Source organism: Vicia villosa, linkage group LG6, assembly GCF_029867415.1.
Source record: "Vicia villosa cultivar HV-30 ecotype Madison, WI linkage group LG6, Vvil1.0, whole genome shotgun sequence".
NCBI lineage: Eukaryota > Viridiplantae > Streptophyta > Magnoliopsida > Fabales > Fabaceae > Vicia > Vicia villosa.
Window position 1 is genome coordinate 21,805,538 of NC_081185.1, and position 20,706 is coordinate 21,826,243.

General features: G+C 31.0%; 1 protein-coding gene across 1 annotated transcript; it reads left to right on the forward strand.

The window, feature by feature from the left end:
* Positions 1-3,772: 3,772 nt before the first annotated feature.
* On the forward strand, positions 3,773-13,959 carry LOC131608973 (importin beta-like SAD2). Its single transcript, XM_058880584.1, has 22 exons — positions 3,773-4,115; positions 4,876-5,008; positions 5,098-5,185; positions 5,343-5,492; positions 6,326-6,488; positions 7,416-7,600; positions 7,702-7,875; positions 8,179-8,324; positions 8,409-8,532; positions 8,603-8,783; positions 9,095-9,254; positions 9,351-9,392; positions 9,480-9,598; positions 9,698-9,896; positions 10,509-10,640; positions 11,230-11,333; positions 11,457-11,636; positions 12,201-12,340; positions 12,464-12,603; positions 12,711-12,871; positions 13,107-13,233; positions 13,316-13,959. The coding sequence occupies exons 1-22, from the start codon at positions 4,026-4,028 to the stop codon at positions 13,480-13,482; spliced, it is 3,105 nt and encodes a 1,034-aa protein (XP_058736567.1). The 5' UTR covers positions 3,773-4,025; the 3' UTR covers positions 13,483-13,959.
* The last annotated feature ends 6,747 nt before the right edge of the window (positions 13,960-20,706 follow it).

The window sequence follows — 20,706 nt, forward strand, 5'->3', positions numbered from 1 at the left end:
TAATAATTAAGTACTATTCATTTACCTAATCATAAAGTAGGCTAGTTTGACTTAAATGACATAAATAGTAGTTCAATCAACAAAGGTGATTTGAAGCTAATCTATCATTTTTCCGAAAAGGTTTTGAACCATCAAAGTCACAAGATTAACTTTTATTTTAACAAAAAATAAATAAATAAACCACTAAATAATTACACATTAGATCAGAGTATTTTATTTCTCATCTCTCATTCTTTACGAGGATAGAAGGTAGTCCATATGTGTGCCACTTGCTCAAAAAATTCTTCTATATTAACTTGTTTTCTACGTTAATTATGACCCACCACATAGTTTAGTTTCATAATAACAATAAAAAAATATAAAGAAATATGATATATAAACAAGTAATATGGAGTAGTAAATACTAATCATGTCAACAAGTGCTTTTTGTATAACCATGACGCCTACACAAATACTAGTACATTTTGTAAAAAGGAAAAGTATTTTAAAGAGAACTTTTTCAGGACCAAACAATAATTAATCATTATAAATAAATTGATTAATTAATAAAAAATTAGAAAGAAAAACTTAAAACTATTTTATCTTAAGATATTTGCATGTGAATTATTTGTGATATAATTAAAGTTTGATCAAACTAATACTAACAAAATTGGAAGGTAAAATAAGACATGTAACTCTAAATAAATCCCCTCACATCTATTACTATCCAAATTTGATGCATGAATATAATTTATAAACGATTTGAATTGTCGATGAGACTTGAATTTATCAATATACCCTCGTATGTTCAACATTATTAATTTAGTGTGTTTTTGAATTGACGAATGATATATAGATTTTTTAAATTTTGGTATCTGGTCTTGCGACCGATTAATTCAAGAGAGACTAATTTCACCGTTCACTAAAAGGGATTCCGTTTAAAGTCAGAACAAAGTTCTGTATGGATTGACCCAACACAAAAATTGATAGCACATAACAGAATTCGAACTCAGGACTTTGAGAAGGATGAATGATATAATTAATTTTGATAGAGTTTAGTAGAATTGATTTTAACAATATTGAATTTAGTATAATTAATTTATATTTTAATATATTTTATTTAAAAATGAGTTGAACAATGTAAAAATCACATTTATATTCAGAAAGTATAAATTATAGTTTCAAATAAAATCAATTATGAAGACAAAATCAATTTTGTGTTAAAAGAATCAAACAACTCAAAATCACTTCAGAATCAATTCTATATCTCTATAATTGCTTTTGCCTCTTCCAAAAGTCAAACCAAATATGTTATTAATATGCATATAATAATTGCTTTTGCCTATTCCAAAAGTCAAACAAAATATGTCACTCCCTCGGTTCTTTTTTAATTGTCACATTTTGACTTTTTATACATACTAAGAAAACTAATAACGATTGTTACTTTTTAAGCTATACTTTTTAAAATATTATAAACCTTTTAAATTATTTTTTAATAAATTAAAAGACTAATTTCGATATTCTATAATATAAATATAAATTATTATTGAAAATCAAAATATAGTCAAACTCATAATATTTTCAAAAAGATGTATCTCAAAAATAATTTTTATAAAAAACTATTTGAAATAGTTTTAAATTGAAGTGATTTTTAAAATTTTATTATTCCAAAAATGTTATAGCAAAAGAATAAAATATTTTAAAAATAATTTTTTAAATTAATTTTTATTATTTTTCTAAAAATTCTTTATAAAGTAAATTTCAACAAAAATATATTACTCTATATAAATCATTTTTTAAAAAACTGAAATAAACAGTTTTTATATCTCTATCCAAAATTTGAAACCATTAAATATATAAATCATCTATCTTATTTATTAACATTTTCATAATTCAGGACACATAATTGAATTTAATTAAGAAGGGAATATATTTTTTTATAAAGCTAACTTGACATAACTATTAAAAGAGAACATAATTATTTATTAAAGCAGCTACATCACAAAAACATGTAAACAGTGATTAGTGCTGATTGGTAGAGAGAACCACAGTTCGATCTCTCGTAATTGTGATTAAGAGGAGACTGAAGCCACTTAATGCCAGAACTGACTCCTAAACCGGACTAAACCGATGATGATAAAAAAAAAAATCAATAGTTTTCATGTTAAAGCATTGGGGGTAAAGGAAAATAGTAAACAAAAACATTTTTGTAAAAAACAACAATAGAAAAACACATAACAAATGACAAAAACAAAAAAATACAAGCATCATTATGCAGTGTTAGGTGGAGTTGGCAGCCAACCTATCAAAGTTCAAAGCAGCATCTTCCTCCGTGAGTGTACAAAAGCATGAAAAACAAACCTTTCCAATGTCCCTCCAAACAACAAAAACCCAACCAAACTCATTGAAATTACCATTTCACTTTCCAAAATTACAAATGTGTACAATTATGTTCTTCAACTTAACTAAACTTCATAATAGTTAGAATAAATAATGTTTTTAGCTAAATATTTTCTTTCAATTGATCGAAATTTTACTTAAGACTATTTGAATGAGAACGTAAGAGATCTTTTTCAACTTAATTAAGTGTTTTGAGTTCGAACTTAACTCTGAATATACAATATTATTACATTCTCCTAGCGAGAGTTTTGATATCAATTGTAATTTTTTTAAATTTTATAAATTAGCTTATGTAGATACACACAAGAAAAAATATAATTTTTACGAAATGAGTATCAAAATTTCATAATTGTGTTAATTTTAAGATATATCTGTCATCGTCATACATGAGAGAATAAAGTGATAGTATATTTTAAATTCTATTTCAGACGATTCTTAAACAACCATTAATAATACTATTATTAACCATAATTGAGTAATTGATTCTTTCCTAAAATTTACATTTATTTTTGTAAAAAACTGTTATAACAAAGATTTACAATTAAGTTAAAAGATACAAGTATATTCTAACAAATGTACCACCTACCTAACCAATCTCATTACCATAAAACACACAAAATATCTCTTTGTACTCAAACATGCATAACACACACTAAAGAGGAATTTACATTTACACTGTCTCCATATGAAAATGCTAAACTTAACATAATAATTCAACCTCAATTCTCTAATTAAGATCAAATCCCTTGTTTTAATTATCATAATCACTTTCTAAATATATACAATCTTAAAAATATATGGAAATTAAAATAAAATCACTAATAAATAATTAAATAGGTTTAAAATAAATTTTTTGGATCATTCGTAATAACTATTTCATTCAATTAGAGCAATTAAAAAAACATAAACTGAACTAAATCAAATCGAAGTTAAAATAATTCAATCGTTATATTTGATTAATGAGTCAAACTATAATGCACAAACAATTCTAAAATCAAACTGAAATTAAAAATACTAAAGTCAAAATTAAAAATTAAAAAATATTAAAAATAAATTTAAAAATTAAAATAAAATTGAAAAATAGTTATCATTCGCTTCATTAATAAATAATTTAGTTTGAAAAAAATTATTTTCAATTTTGAAATAGCATACTAAAATAAAAATTTTAATTCAATTCAATTCTGAATAAATTAAAACGGATTCGATTTAATTTAATTCGATTCTGAATAAATTAAAATCGATTTGATTAAAAATAAATTTTTACTATAATTCGACTCGGTTGTCAGAACTTATGTACAATTTTTATCTCGTAATAGTGAAAAATGAAAAAAGAGTTAAGTACTAACAGTAGTAGTACTAGTAGCAAAGATGGTTAAAAACCTGTAAGCGTAAACCCTAGAAGTTTAAATAGCCTCCAAACTATTTCCACTTCGTTCCTTTCTCTTTCATCTCATTCCTCTTCACAATTTCATCACAACCATTTCTCTGTTCGATTCATCTCTGTTCTCGTAGGTGTTCTAAACCCTAGAAGAATATCTTCCCAGGGTTTAGATTCATCACCGCATCGCCAATTCTCGTTTTCCGTTTTGATCGAAGCTTTTTGATTTTGATTTTGATTTTGATCGAGTTTTTGTGATTTTGACGCTATGGATCTTCCTAGTCTCGCTGTTATACTCCAGGCTGCTCTCAGTCCTAATCCGGAGGAACGGAAAGCTGCTGAACAGAACTTGAATCAGGTGAGAGTGTTGAATTTGGTTGATGATTGGAATTTTGATTGGATGTAGCTTTTGTTGAGTTGGATTCGTTTTCGGATTAGTGTTTCGAAGTTTTTCGAAGCTTGAGCAGTTGTTAAACGTGTTGATTTTAGTTTGTTTGTGAATTTTGGTGTATTATGAGTTCGAATTGAATGTGTTAGTGCTTTAATTTGTTTGTTTTGATTAGCTTTGTGTTGAGTTGGATTCATTTTCGGATAAGTGTTTCAAAGCGCGATCACTTGTTGAATGTGTTGATATTAGTTTGTTTTTGAATTTTGGTGTATTATTATGAGTTATAATTGAATGTATTAGTGCTTTAATTTGATTGTTTTGATTTTTGAATTTTGGTGTTGTGTGTGTGTGTTTATAGTTTTATTGAGTGTTTAGAGTAGTATCACTTTAGCATAAGTTTGTTATTGAAGCTTGGAGACTTTAAAAAAGTTAGTTAGTTTTTAGCTATGATGCATGCGGACACCGGAAACACGACACTGACATCGGTAATAATTTGAAAAAAAGTACTAGTATAAATTAGACGTTATCACAAGTGTCGCATTCGGTTTCGGATACAAACACCTTTTTTCAGAGGTGACTGCTAAAGAGGTTTAGTATGGGTGTCTATTTTGTCTTGGTATAAAGTGGATTTTGATACTATCTTGTTAATTGAATGTATTTGTAATTTAGTTTTATATAATGGAATGAATGTAACTGATTTGTATTGTAATATCCATTTATAAATGTACAGTTCCAGTATGCACCTCAGCATTTGGTGAGGTTGTTGCAAATCATTGTAGACAACAACTGTGACATGGGTGTACGACAGAATGCTAGTATTCATTTCAAGAATTTTATTGCGAAGAACTGGTCTCCTGATTCTGGTATGCTTTTTATCATTGATGGAGTTTAGATAATGAAATAATGAATACCTTTGATTGCTGATTGTTTGCCTACCTATTGGTTTATGTAGACACCCAACAAAAGATATTGCAGAGTGATAAAGACTTGGTGAGGGATCACATTCTCATGTTTGTAACTCAAGTTCCTCCTTTGTTGAGGTAAAATTGTTTATCTGCGGCTATATGGTGTGTTTGGTGGCAACTTCCCGGGTTCTGACCTCTTGATTTTTCTGACTCTGTTTACCTAGTGATTAATCATAATAGTCTAAACATTGTGAGTTATTTATTTTTCCTTTCTCACATGTTGTTTTTGTAGGGTACAACTTGGTGAATGCCTGAAAACAATTATACACGCTGATTACCCCGAACAGTGGCCTCGTCTTCTTGATTGGGTGAAGCATAACCTACAGGATCAACAAGTCTATGGTGCCTTATTTGTGCTACGGATTCTGTCTAGAAAATATGAGTACGTTTCTATCTATTTAGTTAAATTGAAAAAAATTGTGCTACTGCTCATTAGGTCTGCAGGAGCTATGATTTATCTTTTCTCCTTTTGGTAATATTTTCTACTAGATGTTTGTATTGTCTAATAATGTTATTGACAGTCTTATCCTTTCTGAACCACATCCTGAACCACATTATACCTTACAGTTGTTTTTTTGTATGTTCAAATATAATTACAATGTACGCGGATATGACTGTACTATTAAGTCACTGTGAAGTATACTTTGTTATACATGTCCTACTTTTCCAGTAGAAAAAAAGAAGTGCAAGAACAAATAGTTAAACTGTGAAAATTTTCTGAATGATAAACTCAAGTGTATTTTGAGAGAAAAGTGAAAGATTATGATATGACCATTTATGATGTTTCCAATCTAAAAGAATGTAAAGAAACAGAGAGACAAGAGGTGACGTAGTTTCAGAAGGAAGGCCCAAACTTCATTCCAGATCTCCCTGTCATTGATTATATTGTTATCTCAACTAATAAGATTCAAAATGTTCGAAGGTTTCCCAAATATTTTGATGTCTTGTTTGACAAGAGCTTGTACGCATTTGATCGTTGAAACTTGAAATATCCTGTATATCTTTTATACCTCTTGGTTATTGATTGTATTGTTATCTTCAACTATGAGATTCAAAATGGTGGAAGGTTTCTATTCCCGCATCTTTTGATGTCTTGTTTGGCTAGAGCTTGTACATGATTGTTGAATTATCCGGCAAATCTTCTTACTAGTCCAAAATTATTATTTTTCTCATTTATATGTTAGTTATGTTAACTATCACATTTTATCTATGCAGGTTCAAGTCAGATGAGGAGAGGACACCAGTTTATCGCATTGTCGATGAAACATTTCCTCACCTTCTTAATATATTTAACAGGCTTATCCAGATTGTTAATCCATCACTGGAAATAGCAGATTTAATCAAGCTTATCTGTAAAATATTCTGGTCCTCGATATATGTATGTTGTCTCTCCTCACGTCTATTTCTTAAACGAAGGAATTTATTTTCAGGGTTTTATTATAGATTAAACTTCGTCCAAAATTGCATATTGTTTTTATTGAGTCATTGTGTAGAATTTGTGATTATTATTTACTTTGTATTGTGTGTTCCTTTTGTTCTGAAGTTGAGTTGATGCTCCTATTCTCCGCTTAATAAATCCTCTATAAACAAAGAACAGAGAGTCTTAAAATTTGGGTGAGCTTAACTCAACCTCACGAAATCAACTTGTAAGGTGAGAGATGCCCCTAATTTTAAACTCATTTCAAGAAATATCATTCCCCTCCCACTGCTCACAGCATACTATCCTTATTATGCCCAAGACTAGACAGACATCTGGAGTGTGACGTGACTCGGGTGAATTGGTAACTCATCTGTACCAAATGACTTGTAAGGTCAGGACTTCCCAAACTTAATAAGCATTACATAGGCCATATCTCCAGGCAATGTGAGACCTTATCCACCCTCTCACACCCAACACAATGAAGGTGCTGGATGCCGTAATGAAGGCACAACTCAAATGCCACAATTAAGGTGCACAAGGGCGGACTACAATTAAGACTAAATTTTCAAATAGGGTTGTTGAGGATGTTTATATCTTTGGTAACATGTTCTTCAGAGAGTAATTTGTATAGCAGTGAATGTTCCCTTCCATGCCAAATATAAAACAATTTATTTTGTTAGAGATACAAAAGAAAGTTATAGTTTATATAGCCTATGCATATCCTTGTCTTGAATCTTGATGGATGTGTTGTTTATTCAGATATTATTTTACACTGAACATAGTATTGTGCCATTGTCTATTGCCTCATTATTTTGATGACTTACTTCACTGGAAGTTCACATGATTAACATGTGCTATTGTGGGTTTCTTGGTGAATTTATTCAGTTGGAGATTCCAAAACTGTTGTTTGATCAAAATATCTTCAATGCTTGGATGATACTTTTTCTGAATGTATTGGAGAGACCTGTGCCTTCTGAAGGTGAGCCTGTTGATCCTGATCTTAGAAAGTCATGGGGTTGGTGGAAGGTCAAGAAATGGACAGTTCATATTCTAAATAGGCTCTACACTCGGTATGGTTGTGATGTGGTGTATTAATTTAATGAGTGTTTCTGTTGTATGATTGATAGATTGATTGATTCTGAATTCTATGTCTGTTTAAACTACTGTACAGTTTTGGAGACCTGAAGCTACAAAATCCTGAAACCAGAGCTTTCGCTCAAATGTTCCAGAAGCACTATGCAGGGAAGATTTTGGAATGCCACTTGAACCTGTTAAATGTCATTCGTGTAGGGGGTTATTTACCTGACAGAGTTATCAATTTGATTCTTCAATATCTAAGCAACAGGTAGACTGATTAATTATCATTGTTGTTCTATTTAGTTAAATTGCATCTCTAGGTTCCTTTCATTAACTGTATGCTTTCTGGTCTAATTGGTGTAGGACTGTACATATTTAAGTAGCTAATTTTGAGTGTGTTGAGCTCACTAGGGCGGTTTATAGATTTCCAATCTGATCCTGTGACAAGTATTGTATTCTGTAGAACAAGGGTGTTTTAAATTTAGAAATTTGTTATGTTGAATGCTTTTATTTGCCACTGATGAGTTGCAACATATTGATACTTTTCCCCTGAACTCTTTAATATATGCAGTATTTCAAGGAATAGCATGTATGCTTTGCTGCAACCTCGCCTTGATGTCCTACTATTTGAAATAGTATTCCCCCTTATGTGCTTTAGTGACAATGATCAAAAGCTTTGGGAAGAAGATCCACATGAATATGTAAGGAAAGGCTATGGTAAGTCCTATCAGTGTATAACACAGAAACGTTTTTCCACAAATTGCATTGTGATTGCTTATTGTATTGCATTCCTTGGTACAGATATAATTGAAGATTTGTATAGTCCTAGGACTGCTTCCATGGATTTTGTGAGCGAGTTGGTTAGGAAACGTGGAAAAGAAAATCTTCACAAGTTTATTCAATTCATAGTTGAAATTTTCAGAAGGTAATATCTTGCTTAATGTAGAACGAATTGTGTATACTTTTGTCGAATATTGAGGTTTGTGCTATGCCAGGTATGATGAAGCCGCAATAGAATTCAAGCCATATAGACAGAAAGATGGTGCACTTCTTGCTATTGGGGCACTTTGTGACAAATTGAAGCAGACTGAGCCTTATAAATCTGAACTGGAGCGCATGTTAGTGCAACATGTCTTTCCTGAGTTCAACAGTCCTGTTGGCCACCTTAGAGCTAAGGTATATAAAAAAGCAAATCCTAAATGATGTTCTTAAAGTGCCAAAACAGGAAAAGTTCATGACAAAACCTAAATTGCACCGCAAATTTGATTTGCATATCTAATCAAGCATCCTTGATGTAAAAAATTTGAAAATACTGTTAGATAAATTAATCCTAAGTGCCGGAGTTTTCTGTTGCTCAGCAATGTCCATGACTTTTGAATCCTTAATTAATTCTTAAATTGAAAAGATACTAACAGTCTAATTGTATTGTGTTTTCTTTATTCTTATATATATATTTACAATAATTTTTATTCTCATTTGAAATACAGGCAGCATGGGTTGCAGGTCAGTATGCCCATATTACCTTCTCAGATCAGAACAATTTCCGGAAGGCATTGCAGTGTGTTGTATCCAGAATGCAAGATTCTGAACTTCCTGTGCGCGTTGATTCTGTTTTTGCCCTGCGCTCTTTCATCGAAGCATGCAAAGGTAATTTTTACTCCTTGTTTTGATTTGTTATTGTATAGTGCCTTTTTTCTACGCAGTTAATATTTATACGTAATTTTGTATTCCTCAATGATGCAGATCTGAATGAAATCCGTCCTATTCTTCCTCAACTTCTTGATGGTATGTTTGCTTGAAAGTTTTATATTCCCCGTAGTATTATTATTTTGGACTTGCCGACTAAATTTAATCAAATTTGATTTTATCTAGAGTTTTTCAAACTTATGAATGAGGTTGAGAATGAAGACCTTGTATTCACTTTGGAGACTATTGTGGACAAGTTTGGAGAAGAGATGGCACCTTATGCACTAGGACTATGTCAAAATTTGGTAGTAATTTTGACCCCTTCTATTTGTCAAGAAAGTTGTACTTGATATTGAGTAATGTTCTGTAGAATAACTTTTTTGTTCTCCATTTTCTAATGACAGGCTGCTGCATTTTGGAGGTGTATGAACTCTGCAGAAGCTGATGATGAAGCCGATGATCCAGGCGCTCTGGCCGCAGTAGGTTGCTTACGTGCTATTAGCACAATCCTTGAATCAGTGAGCAGGCTTCCTCACCTTTTTGTGCAAGTTGAGCCAACTTTGCTTCCTATAATGCAGAGAATGTTAACAACAGATGGTCAAGGTACTTCCCTTGCTTTTCTTTTGTTATGCAGGATCCGTATCCCCCATTTTCCTTGTATATTTTTTTTTCTCCGTTTAAACTATTTTTTTTCTTGAATAAAATTTGTATTTCTCCCTTCGAGTCACTTTAACTGATTTAAATTTGAGGCTTTCCTATTTTAATCCCTTCTGTTTTAAAGTTAATTTTCTGTGTTGTACATTTCTGTCTTCTTTTCTCTTTTGTATTTTGATGGAAGAAAATAACAATTGAAAAACAACATGAGCAGGAATCCTCCCTAACCTATAAAACATTTTGTACTTCTTGGTATGTTTTTTGATTTCTTTTTGTTGCAGAGAGACAAAATTTGAACAATTTAAATTGTCGTGCTAAATTTTTTAAAGGAACTATATTGATTGACATTCTTTAATTTAAAGGAACAATTTAATGGACGATGTTGATTGTAAGTAGTTACAGCAGTTTTACTGTAGTATGTCAGAAAATTTGATAAGTATGCATGAAATGTTGAAGTCGGATGCATGTGTTACTATGATTCTTGTATCAAGATTATGATTTGTAAATTTTCTTCCCTTGGATTATCTGGCTTATCTTCATTATTTTTGTGCATGCTTACAGAGGTTTTCGAAGAAGTTTTGGAGATTGTATCATATATGACATTTTTCTCTCCAACAATATCTTTGGAGATGTGGACTCTTTGGCCAGTGATGATGGAAGCGCTGGCAGATTGGGCAATTGATTTCTTTCCAAGTATGGTTCTTAACTATATATTATTTTTGTTTGCTCTGTTCCAAGTGAAGTGCCTAGTTCAGATGATTTATTGGCGTCCAGTTGATTTATTGACATTGAATTGAAGTAGAGAAGAGTTGGTGTCTCAGATTTAACCTGAAGACGATCACAACTCAAAGCAACTTAGAAACATCATTTAAAAAAGTTACAAGCTAAAAAGTACTAACATGGAATGGTATATGGTATATTTCTGTTCCATGGCTTCTAATCAATAAACTGAAGTATGCATAGCCTGGTTACTTCTACAGTTTTTTCACTTCTCGAATGAAAAATAAACTGAAATGTCAATTCTCTACAGAGAAGTGAAAAAAATAAATAGCTAATTGCTTAATTATTTCTGTCTGTTTTCACCGAATGGAGGAGACGCTTGGGGATTATTTGATGGCTTGGGCATGTATGGAAAAGATTTTTAAAAGGAGTGCACCACCACATAAAGAGTCCATACATAGCATCCCAATATTTTAATTTATATTTATGTTAACGTAGAGTTTCCATCCTTTAAAATTTCACTTTGGTATGTATTTATTTGTCAAGTTTTAAACTTCTGCAGATATTTTAGTTCCTTTGGACAACTATATTTCAAGAGGAACTGCCCATTTCCTTACTTGCAAAGATCCTGACTATCAACAAAGTCTATGGAACATGGTTTCATCTGTGAGTTAGTTTTACACTGTTACTTGTCACCACCTGTTGAGTTGAACATGGAGTTAGTATTGATAATAGTGACAATACTAAATTTTCCTGGTTACTTATATTTATTTGTATATCATGTTGCAGATTATGGCGGATAAAAATATGGAGGATAACGATATTGTGCCAGCTCCAAAGCTTATTGAAGTTGTCTTCCAGAATTGTAGAGGACAGGTGGATCACTGGGTGGAGCCATATCTCAGAATTACGGTTGAACGGTTGAACCGGACTGAAAAGTCATATTTGAAATGTCTTTTCATGCAATTGGTAAGTGGCTCTTACAATGGATAATTACATGAATGAGATTATCAGGAAATTACTTTTGTTTCTTCCTGATTGTGATGTTTTGACTTGATAAATACTTGGATGTTTCTGTTCATTTTCACTGTTTAATAAAAATCATTATGTTCTGGAGCGTTGTTAACCTGACGCGTCAAAGATTATTTATTGTTTTGGACTTTCGAGATGTGTTTTGAATATCAAATTATCAAAAGTTGATGGATTTAACCTTTGTAAGATGGTTTTCTATATAAATGTGACATTGTGACATTCTTTGATCTATGTTGTCAGTCCTATCTTTATTGTTGTAGTTCTGATATAAACACGAAACACCTAATGTTGTCCGTTATAACTTCATATGGATTGCACTTCCTTGGCTGCTATATTCTCTATGTAAACTATAAAATTTAATAAATTCGAGGCTTTGTATGCTTGACTCCATTGAGCTTTATAAGTTCGAGGTTGTTAATTTGCCAAGGTTCTGAAAGATTTTAGGCAGACAGGAAAGTGACATCGCAGCAATACTTTTTCTAAGAAGAGTTATTTTTTCAGATTGCAGATGCTCTTTACTACAATGCAGCACTGACTCTTAGCATATTGCAAAAGTTGGGCGTCGCCTCTGAATTCTTCCACCTTTGGTTTCATTTGTTGGGACAAGTCAAAAAGAGTGGTTTGCGTGCTAATTTCAAAAGGTGTGCTCTTTTTACCTATTCACGGCTCCTGTGCACTTGGTATTTCCATAAGTCAACTATTTAAGTTATTTTCTGTGAAATTTAAAGGCCTTATGGTGGTGAACTATAATTATCTATATATAGGGAACACGAGAAGAAAGTGTGCTGCCTTGGTTTAATTTCATTGCTGGCACTTCCGGCAGATCAATTGCCCGGGGAGGCTTTGGGTCGAGTATTTCGGGCCACGCTTGATCTTCTAATTGCTTACAAGGATCAAGTTGCAGGTATATGTCTTGTTTCTGTAACTTTGAGATGTCACAATAGCAATGAAAAATAGATTTGTTTTTGTTGGTGAGTACTTAGTTTTCGGTCTGTTGAACTCACTATGCAGAAGCTGCAAAGGAGGAAGAAGCTGAAGACGATGATGATATGGATGGCTTTCAAACTGATGACGAAGATGAAGATGGCAATGGTTTTGACAAGGAAATGGGTGTTGATGGTGAAGACGTGGATGACGCTGATAATATCACACTTAGAAAGTTGGCTGAACAGGTGCATTGCTATTGGGGCTTTTGATTGTTATCTCGATATTTTAATTCCCCAAAAGTCCATTGTGACACCGAGAATAATTATAATTTCAGAACTTTAGATCTTTCTTTAATTGTAGTCTGTACTTCATTTCATCTTATTCATTCTTCGTTCATTATTTATTATATATTTTGGTCTTTGTATATCATTTATTGTTCATTCTTAGAATCTTTTCACATCCTGCATCTGTTACTCACAGGCAAAATCATTCCGGCCCGCTGATGACGATGATGATGATTCAGATGACGATTACAGTGATGATGAGGAGTTGCAGTCCCCAATTGATGAGGTTGATCCTTTTATTTTCTTTGTGGATACAATGAAAGGTACGCAAGCCATTCTTTAGGTTCATCTTTAGGTTCATCATTGTTTTACATGCTGACCTTTTCAAAATAAAATTGTTTGTAGTTATACAATTATCAGACCCATTGAGGTTTGAGACTCTCACCCAGTCACTCGAGTTCAATTATCAAGCTCTTGCTAATGGTGTTGCCCAGCATGCCGAGCAAAGAAGGGTAGAAATTGAAAAGGAAAAACTAGAGAAGGCCTCAGCTGCCACAGCAGCAGCTTCTTAAGCTTCTGGGCCTACATTAATACTATTACCGTTTTTCAAAGTTCTCAGCTGTTAGCTATTCTTTAGGAGTCTCGGCACGTTGCCAATTTATTTGAGGCGTTGGTTGGCTTTGATCACGAGTCAGTTTTTGAAGAGTTTGCAGTTTTGAAGTTATCGGAGCTTTATGCATTGAAGTTATCGATTGGCACTTTCTCCAGCTTTTGATTCCAAGCTTGGGGATATCCTTTGGAAGAAAGTGCTCTCTCCTATCTTGTACCAGTCTATTCTATTTCGATGATACGGTTCTGTAATATTTATTGCCTGTCACATAGACGGGTGGGTATTAGGGTCACCATTTGCTTTATTGGTATTTTTTGATGAGGGATGGTATAAAAAGTTTTGTTTTTTAAATCATGTGTCATAATTTTTGGGTCGAGAATATTGATGAAGGCATCAAATTCAGGTTATACAAAGGTTTTCAAGGGTGATTTATTTGTTACTGCTGGTTGTAAAAGTTAATCTTCATTCTTTATAAATTATTGGGGGAAAGAAATCAACTTGATTCTTGTTTGGTGGGAGTTTTGAAATTATTTGTTTTGTTAGGCTCTGAAAGTTTCAGCTTATCACTCAATCTTTATCCTATTTCTTTAACTAAAAAATAAACAAGATCTTGCTTAGCGGTAGTAAATCCTCGTATTTAATAATGTCACACTTTGTTGACTAATTCGATAAAAAATTGATGACCATCCAATTTGGATTAACAATTCTTTAAGAAGCGCTTGCAATAGTTTTCTAATTATAATTAAATGTTTGTAAATATTGACCTGTGTTATTTAATGTTAAAAAGGAAAAGCATCTGCATATTGACCTGGGTAATTTCGCTTACGCTTTAGAGGATTTTTATATCAGTTTTCTGTGTGCATGATTTTGACACCACTATGGTACGTTTGTGTATGGAAGAATTTGGCACCACTATGATACGTTTTACATGTTGATTGTCCAATCTACACAATAAAGCATTATTATGTAATAAGGTTAGTAGATAGTTTGTTTCTAACTAAGCTTTGCTAATGGTTTGCTTCAGTTTTCATAATCTCTTTTTATTAGTGCTTCTATTTGCTTTCTTTATAGATTAGAGCTGTAGGTTTTAAAAAATTGGGATTGATTTTTATAATAAATGAGTTCAATATAAGTAAACTCTCTAAATTTAAATAGGGCTTCAAGGTCTCAAAATTTTCACTATACTTTCTAATGTTTTTGCTAAAAATTATGATTTTTTTTTTTTTTTATATTTTCAAGGAAAAAACATAATTTTTTAATAATAATTTTGAAATTAATTTTCAAAAACTAATTTTGAATTGTTTTAATTTGAAAATAATTTTTTTTTTCATTCTAAACAATTTTTAAAAAAGAATTAGTCTCTGTAAAATAATAATTTTCCGGTGCCTAAAAATAAGGGGTTAAGAAAATTTTAAGAATAAAGAGTCAAGGATGTAGTGTGTGTTTGGAAACACGGTCCACTGCTGCCACCGCACGTTTGAAGTCCTTCCATCGTGATTTTCAGAAGTTACTATTGGTAGTTTTTATCCACTGTAATTTTCTACTGTAGTTTTTAATAAATTCTAAACATAGGCGTAGTCTATTTGGTAGAGTTTTTTCATGTAGTCCAATCACTATGACTATATGACTATATGCTCTAAGAGAATACTTGTTATGAACATGGAAACAAAGTGAGACTATAATTGACCACGCCATTTAGGTGTATGAAGATTCTTGAAGATTCTTCAAACAACAATCCAATGTGAGGTAAAAGGACAAGTCATGAATTGACATTCCTTGTTCACACAAAATGTTATATTAGGCCTAGTCAAAGTGACATATTGATGTGGATATAAGAAAGCATTTGTGTCATGATTACTGAGTTTCATATTGCTCAACATTGGTGTGTGAGCTCCATTAGCATCTAACATCTTGACTTTTGCAAGTAGATCTTTTGATGTATTTGGATTGCGACAAGAGAATGAAGTCTATAACATTGACTTCATTGTCTAAAAAGTATTCAGAATCCACATGACTTCATTGCCTAAAAAGTATTCAGAATCCATATAGTTTTATTACACATTTCCAACTATATTGATAATGGATTCATTGTATAAGACCAAAATATACTGACTATCTTTACTTGAATTTGTAGGCGTTAGTTGAACGTTCCAAAAAATATATTATAGGTGATTGTCACTGATTGTGATAATTTACTAATGAATTTTATTACAATTTTGTTACAATTTTTTTATACATTCTAAGATTTAGTATGTCGGTATCACGTAATTGAAAATGTGAGAGCTAGATTTATGCTAGTCTTAAAAATAAAATATTCAAGGTTGAAAATGGGAAAATTGTCAAATCTAAATAGATATTGGAACCAATAATACAAGAATGATGGTTCATCCAAATCACATCAAGTACATAATACAAGAATGATGGTTTTCGGCAAAGGAACGCGGAGGGTTAGTCGTTGCCGAGCACGAAGCTTCAGGGTGTTCGGTTGCACCTTGTTTTTGCTCGGTGTGTGCCGGAGAAGGCTGGCGTGTTTTTGGGCTAGGGCGTGTTGGGCCAGAGAGTAAATTGGACCAATCTAGATGATTGGTCTATATATATATATATATATATATATATATATATATATATATATATATATATATATATATATATATATATATATATATATATATATATATATATATATATATATATATATATATATATATATATATATATATATATATATATATATAACATTATTTCTAAATTTATATTTTAAAAAAAATGAATATGTATACTTTCTATATGAGTATAAATATCTTGTAAGTTATTATTTTTTCTTGTCACTGCTGCATGATATAGATTGATTCAATTTACAAAATTCGGTCAAATTCACCTAAAAAAAATCTAGAAAAGTATGTTGGAAATTGAGTGATTAGGTGAACATGGATTTAAAAACTAAAACTCATTAAAAATTTGGTTTCGAATAAAATCAAACCCAAACCTAAAAAATTGACGGACTCACTAATTAAACATTTCTTATTATAGTTTTAAAGATTTTGATAAGTATTTACTTAGTTGTTGCAATTCTAGCTTCTTGAACATTTCTTATTATAAATATCAACAATTTCAGTGAACCATAATTTTAATAATTTTGGATAATAATTTCTTATTATTTTGATGCTAATACAATTTTATGTAATACAAAATTTAATTTATTGGTAATATTTATGATAGTTTTTATTAATTGATGTTATCAATATTATTTTATGATGTTAAAAAATAATAAAAATAAGTTGTCTAAATTTTTTAAGAGGATAAAATTGTTGAATCACTATTTAATTATTTAATAGTAATAAAATAAAAAATTATTTGAACAAACCAATATCCAATCCAACCTAAAAATTAGTGAATTTGTAATATAGTGAGTGATTATTTTATCTCATTCAAACACTTTTATATGAATTGGGTATTGAATTTGGCCAAATTCAACCCAAACTAGCCTCCATACAACCAGGGAATTTATTTTGAAATCAAATAGCAAAACACTAAAAAAAAAATAATATTTTTATAACATAAAATGAGATATTAAAATTTAAAACTTTGTATAGTGAGTAGTATTTTTCATGGTAAATTATTATTTTTGAGTTGTTTTCATAACAAAATAAGTATTTTCAAAAAATAATTATGAAAAATTATTTTTATAACATAAATATAAAATTGTGTTAACTATTTTTAATAATTTATTAAGTAAAAAATAATGTAGGTTAATAACTACTTACTTTACATCTATATTTCTTTAATCGCTTTTACTATTTTATTAATTAATAAAACAAAATATTAATTATTCACTAAATATTATGTATTTTAACCTATATACGTGATTAACAACATTTTCCATTTTGCTCGTTTACCACTTCCTTTATTTAATATTTTTATAAAACAAAGAAAAATATTTTTGTAATATAAATACTGCATCATCAGTCACTTTTATTAGTTCTTCTATCCTCCTAACTGACAATTGTGTAAAACATTCAAGGTTCAAAATCGGTTAGTTTTCACTCATTTATTTATTTTTAAAAATGTAAACTTCTAATGTAAAATTCCAAAGAAACACAATATTAAATATTTATTTTACATACATATTTATGGTATTTTTGAAGACGTAGTTGTGGTGTTTGTGTGTGAAGACGTAGGTGTAGTGTTTGTGAACTTCTTATTTATTGAAATATTTAATAAAGTATGAATTAATTTCAATATAGTGATTAATTTTTTTAAATTCTAAAACACATAATTCAATGCAATTGTACAAATTTTTAAAACATAAATTGGATGAAACACATTATATAAAGTTAAAAAAATTCATCTATATATCATAATGCTTAATAATATTATTAAATTTTACCAAACAGTTATTTCTTCAAAATCCATGAGTAGAAAATGATACAAAAACATCAAGCAACCAAACTTAATATTAAAAATACATAAATTGCCAAGTATAGATGTACGGTGAGTGAAAAATTAAGACAAAAAGTAGTTTATAGTAATATACTAATTTTATTTTATATTTAAAATAATAATACAAATAATAAATCACTAGCTTTACATCAACGAGACTGAATTGTGAAACTCGAACCAAATACATGAAACAAATCTATGTAGGCACTACAACACGGAAGGCCTTTAAAAGCGTTTATTTTGGGCTTTAAGAGCTCTTTAAAGCGCTGCCAAAGCCAGCGCTGGCGTAGATAACGAAAGCGCTCTGGTAGCCCCCCTATAAGAGCGCTTTTTCCAGAAAAGCGCTATGGTAGCCCCCTATAAGAGCGCTTTTTCCAGAAAAGCGCTCTGGTAGCCCCCCTATAAGAGCGTTTTTTTCCAGAAAAAGCGCTCTGGTAGCCTCCTATAAGAGCGCTTTTCCAAAAGCGCTTTCGTAGGTTGCGTTTTTCTTTTATTTTTTTTAATCTTAGGCAGCGCTTTTAGTAATAAAGCGCTTTAGTAGGTGGCCCTTTAAGAGCGTTTTTAAAGCGCTGTCGTTGCTAAATGAGGTATTTTAAAGTGCAACCTGTAATTTCAGCCTCCCAGTTCGACCTGTAATATTTTCGACCTGTAATATATTTTCAACCTGTAATATTTTCGACCTGTAATATATTTTCGACGATATATTTTCAACCATAGGTAGGACTATATATATATACTAATATAATACCATTATAATATCCAAAATTATATATATACATCATTATAGTTCCTGTCAAACAAACTAAATCTTGTAAAGTATGGATACAGAAAGTTTCACATGTAACTAACTCATGTCAAACAAACTAAATCTGTAACATCAACAATAATATACTTCAAATATTGGCAACAGTATGAACAAAGTTAGTAACCATATATCCTAGAGTACTATAATATTATACTTCAAACGAAACAAATCGTCGTTTGAAGCATACTTCGTATTACACCTCGACTCAACATTCCCGTTACTTTTCTCACCATGCATTGCCCAACATGTATAACTTCTATCAATTCCAAACCGTAGTAAATGTGATGCCAACTTATTCCCGTCAACCTTATCCCCATATCAGCAACCCAAGCAAGGACACGACATTCGAATCGGGTCTTCGGAGTGCGCAACCGCAAACTTAACGAATTCCCATACCCCTTTCTCGTACTCTTTCGACAATCGGTTTGAATTCATCCATGTTTTATCCATGTCTTAATTAAGCTAAACAAATTCTTTTGCTTCTTGGTTTCTCTATCAGGTACTAAGGAATTCTGTCATGATAAGAAATAGCTATCATCATTATGTCTTGATCAGAATACCTAATGAGATCCTATAAAGTGTGAATAATAGAAATAAATCTTGTCAAACTACTCAAGTCTTGAAATAGAATGTTATGCAACTATAGTACAAAAATATACTACTGTGAATAAGCAACACTTAAGCAATACCTAATGAGATCCTATAGCTTTCATATTGGTTAAGTTGGTAGTTAGCTAATGATAGGAAGTTACAGTTGTCTCGATTGTTTGAGTCTCTAAAAGAAGACAGTACCTTATTTCAGCCTACCCCCGATTTCTTAAAGAAGGCATTACCTTATTTCAAGGTAATATAAGTCCACAAACCAAAAAACTGATTGAGAGACACTAAATTGAAATTAAATAGAACCATAAACACTAAACTATAAGCAGAAAACAACAAACTATAAGCAAGAAGAAAGGGCTAGTAACCTGAGTTTGACGAGGTCCTACACGCCGAAATTGAGTGCCTCTTGGACTATCTTGTTAGCAATAATCTGTCAAATGAAGAGGAACTAATTAAAGTGGAGAAGTAAGCAACTAATTAAAGTGCAAACGATCCATCATAGCAATTCATTCAAATCACAACTAATTACTTTGGTGAAAGAGATTCAAAAATTATAGCAAAAGAATAACTAATTACCTTTAGAGAAACTATAGCAAACGAATAACTAATTACCTTTAGAGAAATTCAGAAACTTCTGGAACCACACACCGTAAGCTAATTTGATGTCTCTAGTGTTGTTCTTTTAAAAAATCTTTAATATCCCCTGAAAAATAAAATTTAGAACAATTAGCCTTATATACATCCTGCGAATATGTATAATTGATTACGAGCCTCTTTTATACAATGAATCCAAATGGGACAGCACTACGAGAACAAAATGAATGACATAACATGGCTAAGAAAATGATCTGAAACCAAACTAATCATCACTCAGATGTTATAGAAAAGCTAGATACATAGTACCGCAAGGTAAATCAAAGTTTAACACCTACTTAGAAACCGGGGCAGCAACTACCCATGTCAAAACATCGTCGTGAAAACGACCACAAATCCATAAAAACCTTATTTTGCATCCTTGGGGTTACCGGCCAAACTTTGGATAGAAACCCCACAAAAATTAAAAAGCACCTCAAACTCTATAGAGATAGATGGAAATTAAAAGAATAGAAAGCACATACTGTTTTAGATTTTATCAAAGAAATATCCCTAACATTGCTCACCTCCCTACCAAATTCTCGATATTTTGAGAAGTCCCTGTACCATGTAGGTAATAAACTCATTTAAAGCAATTAGAAATAAAAACGTATGAGTCTCAAGCACTTCATAAATCATGATAAAGTGTAAAAGAAAACCTTTCAAAATGTGATATGAACAAGGAAGAGCGCAGGTGAGAACAAT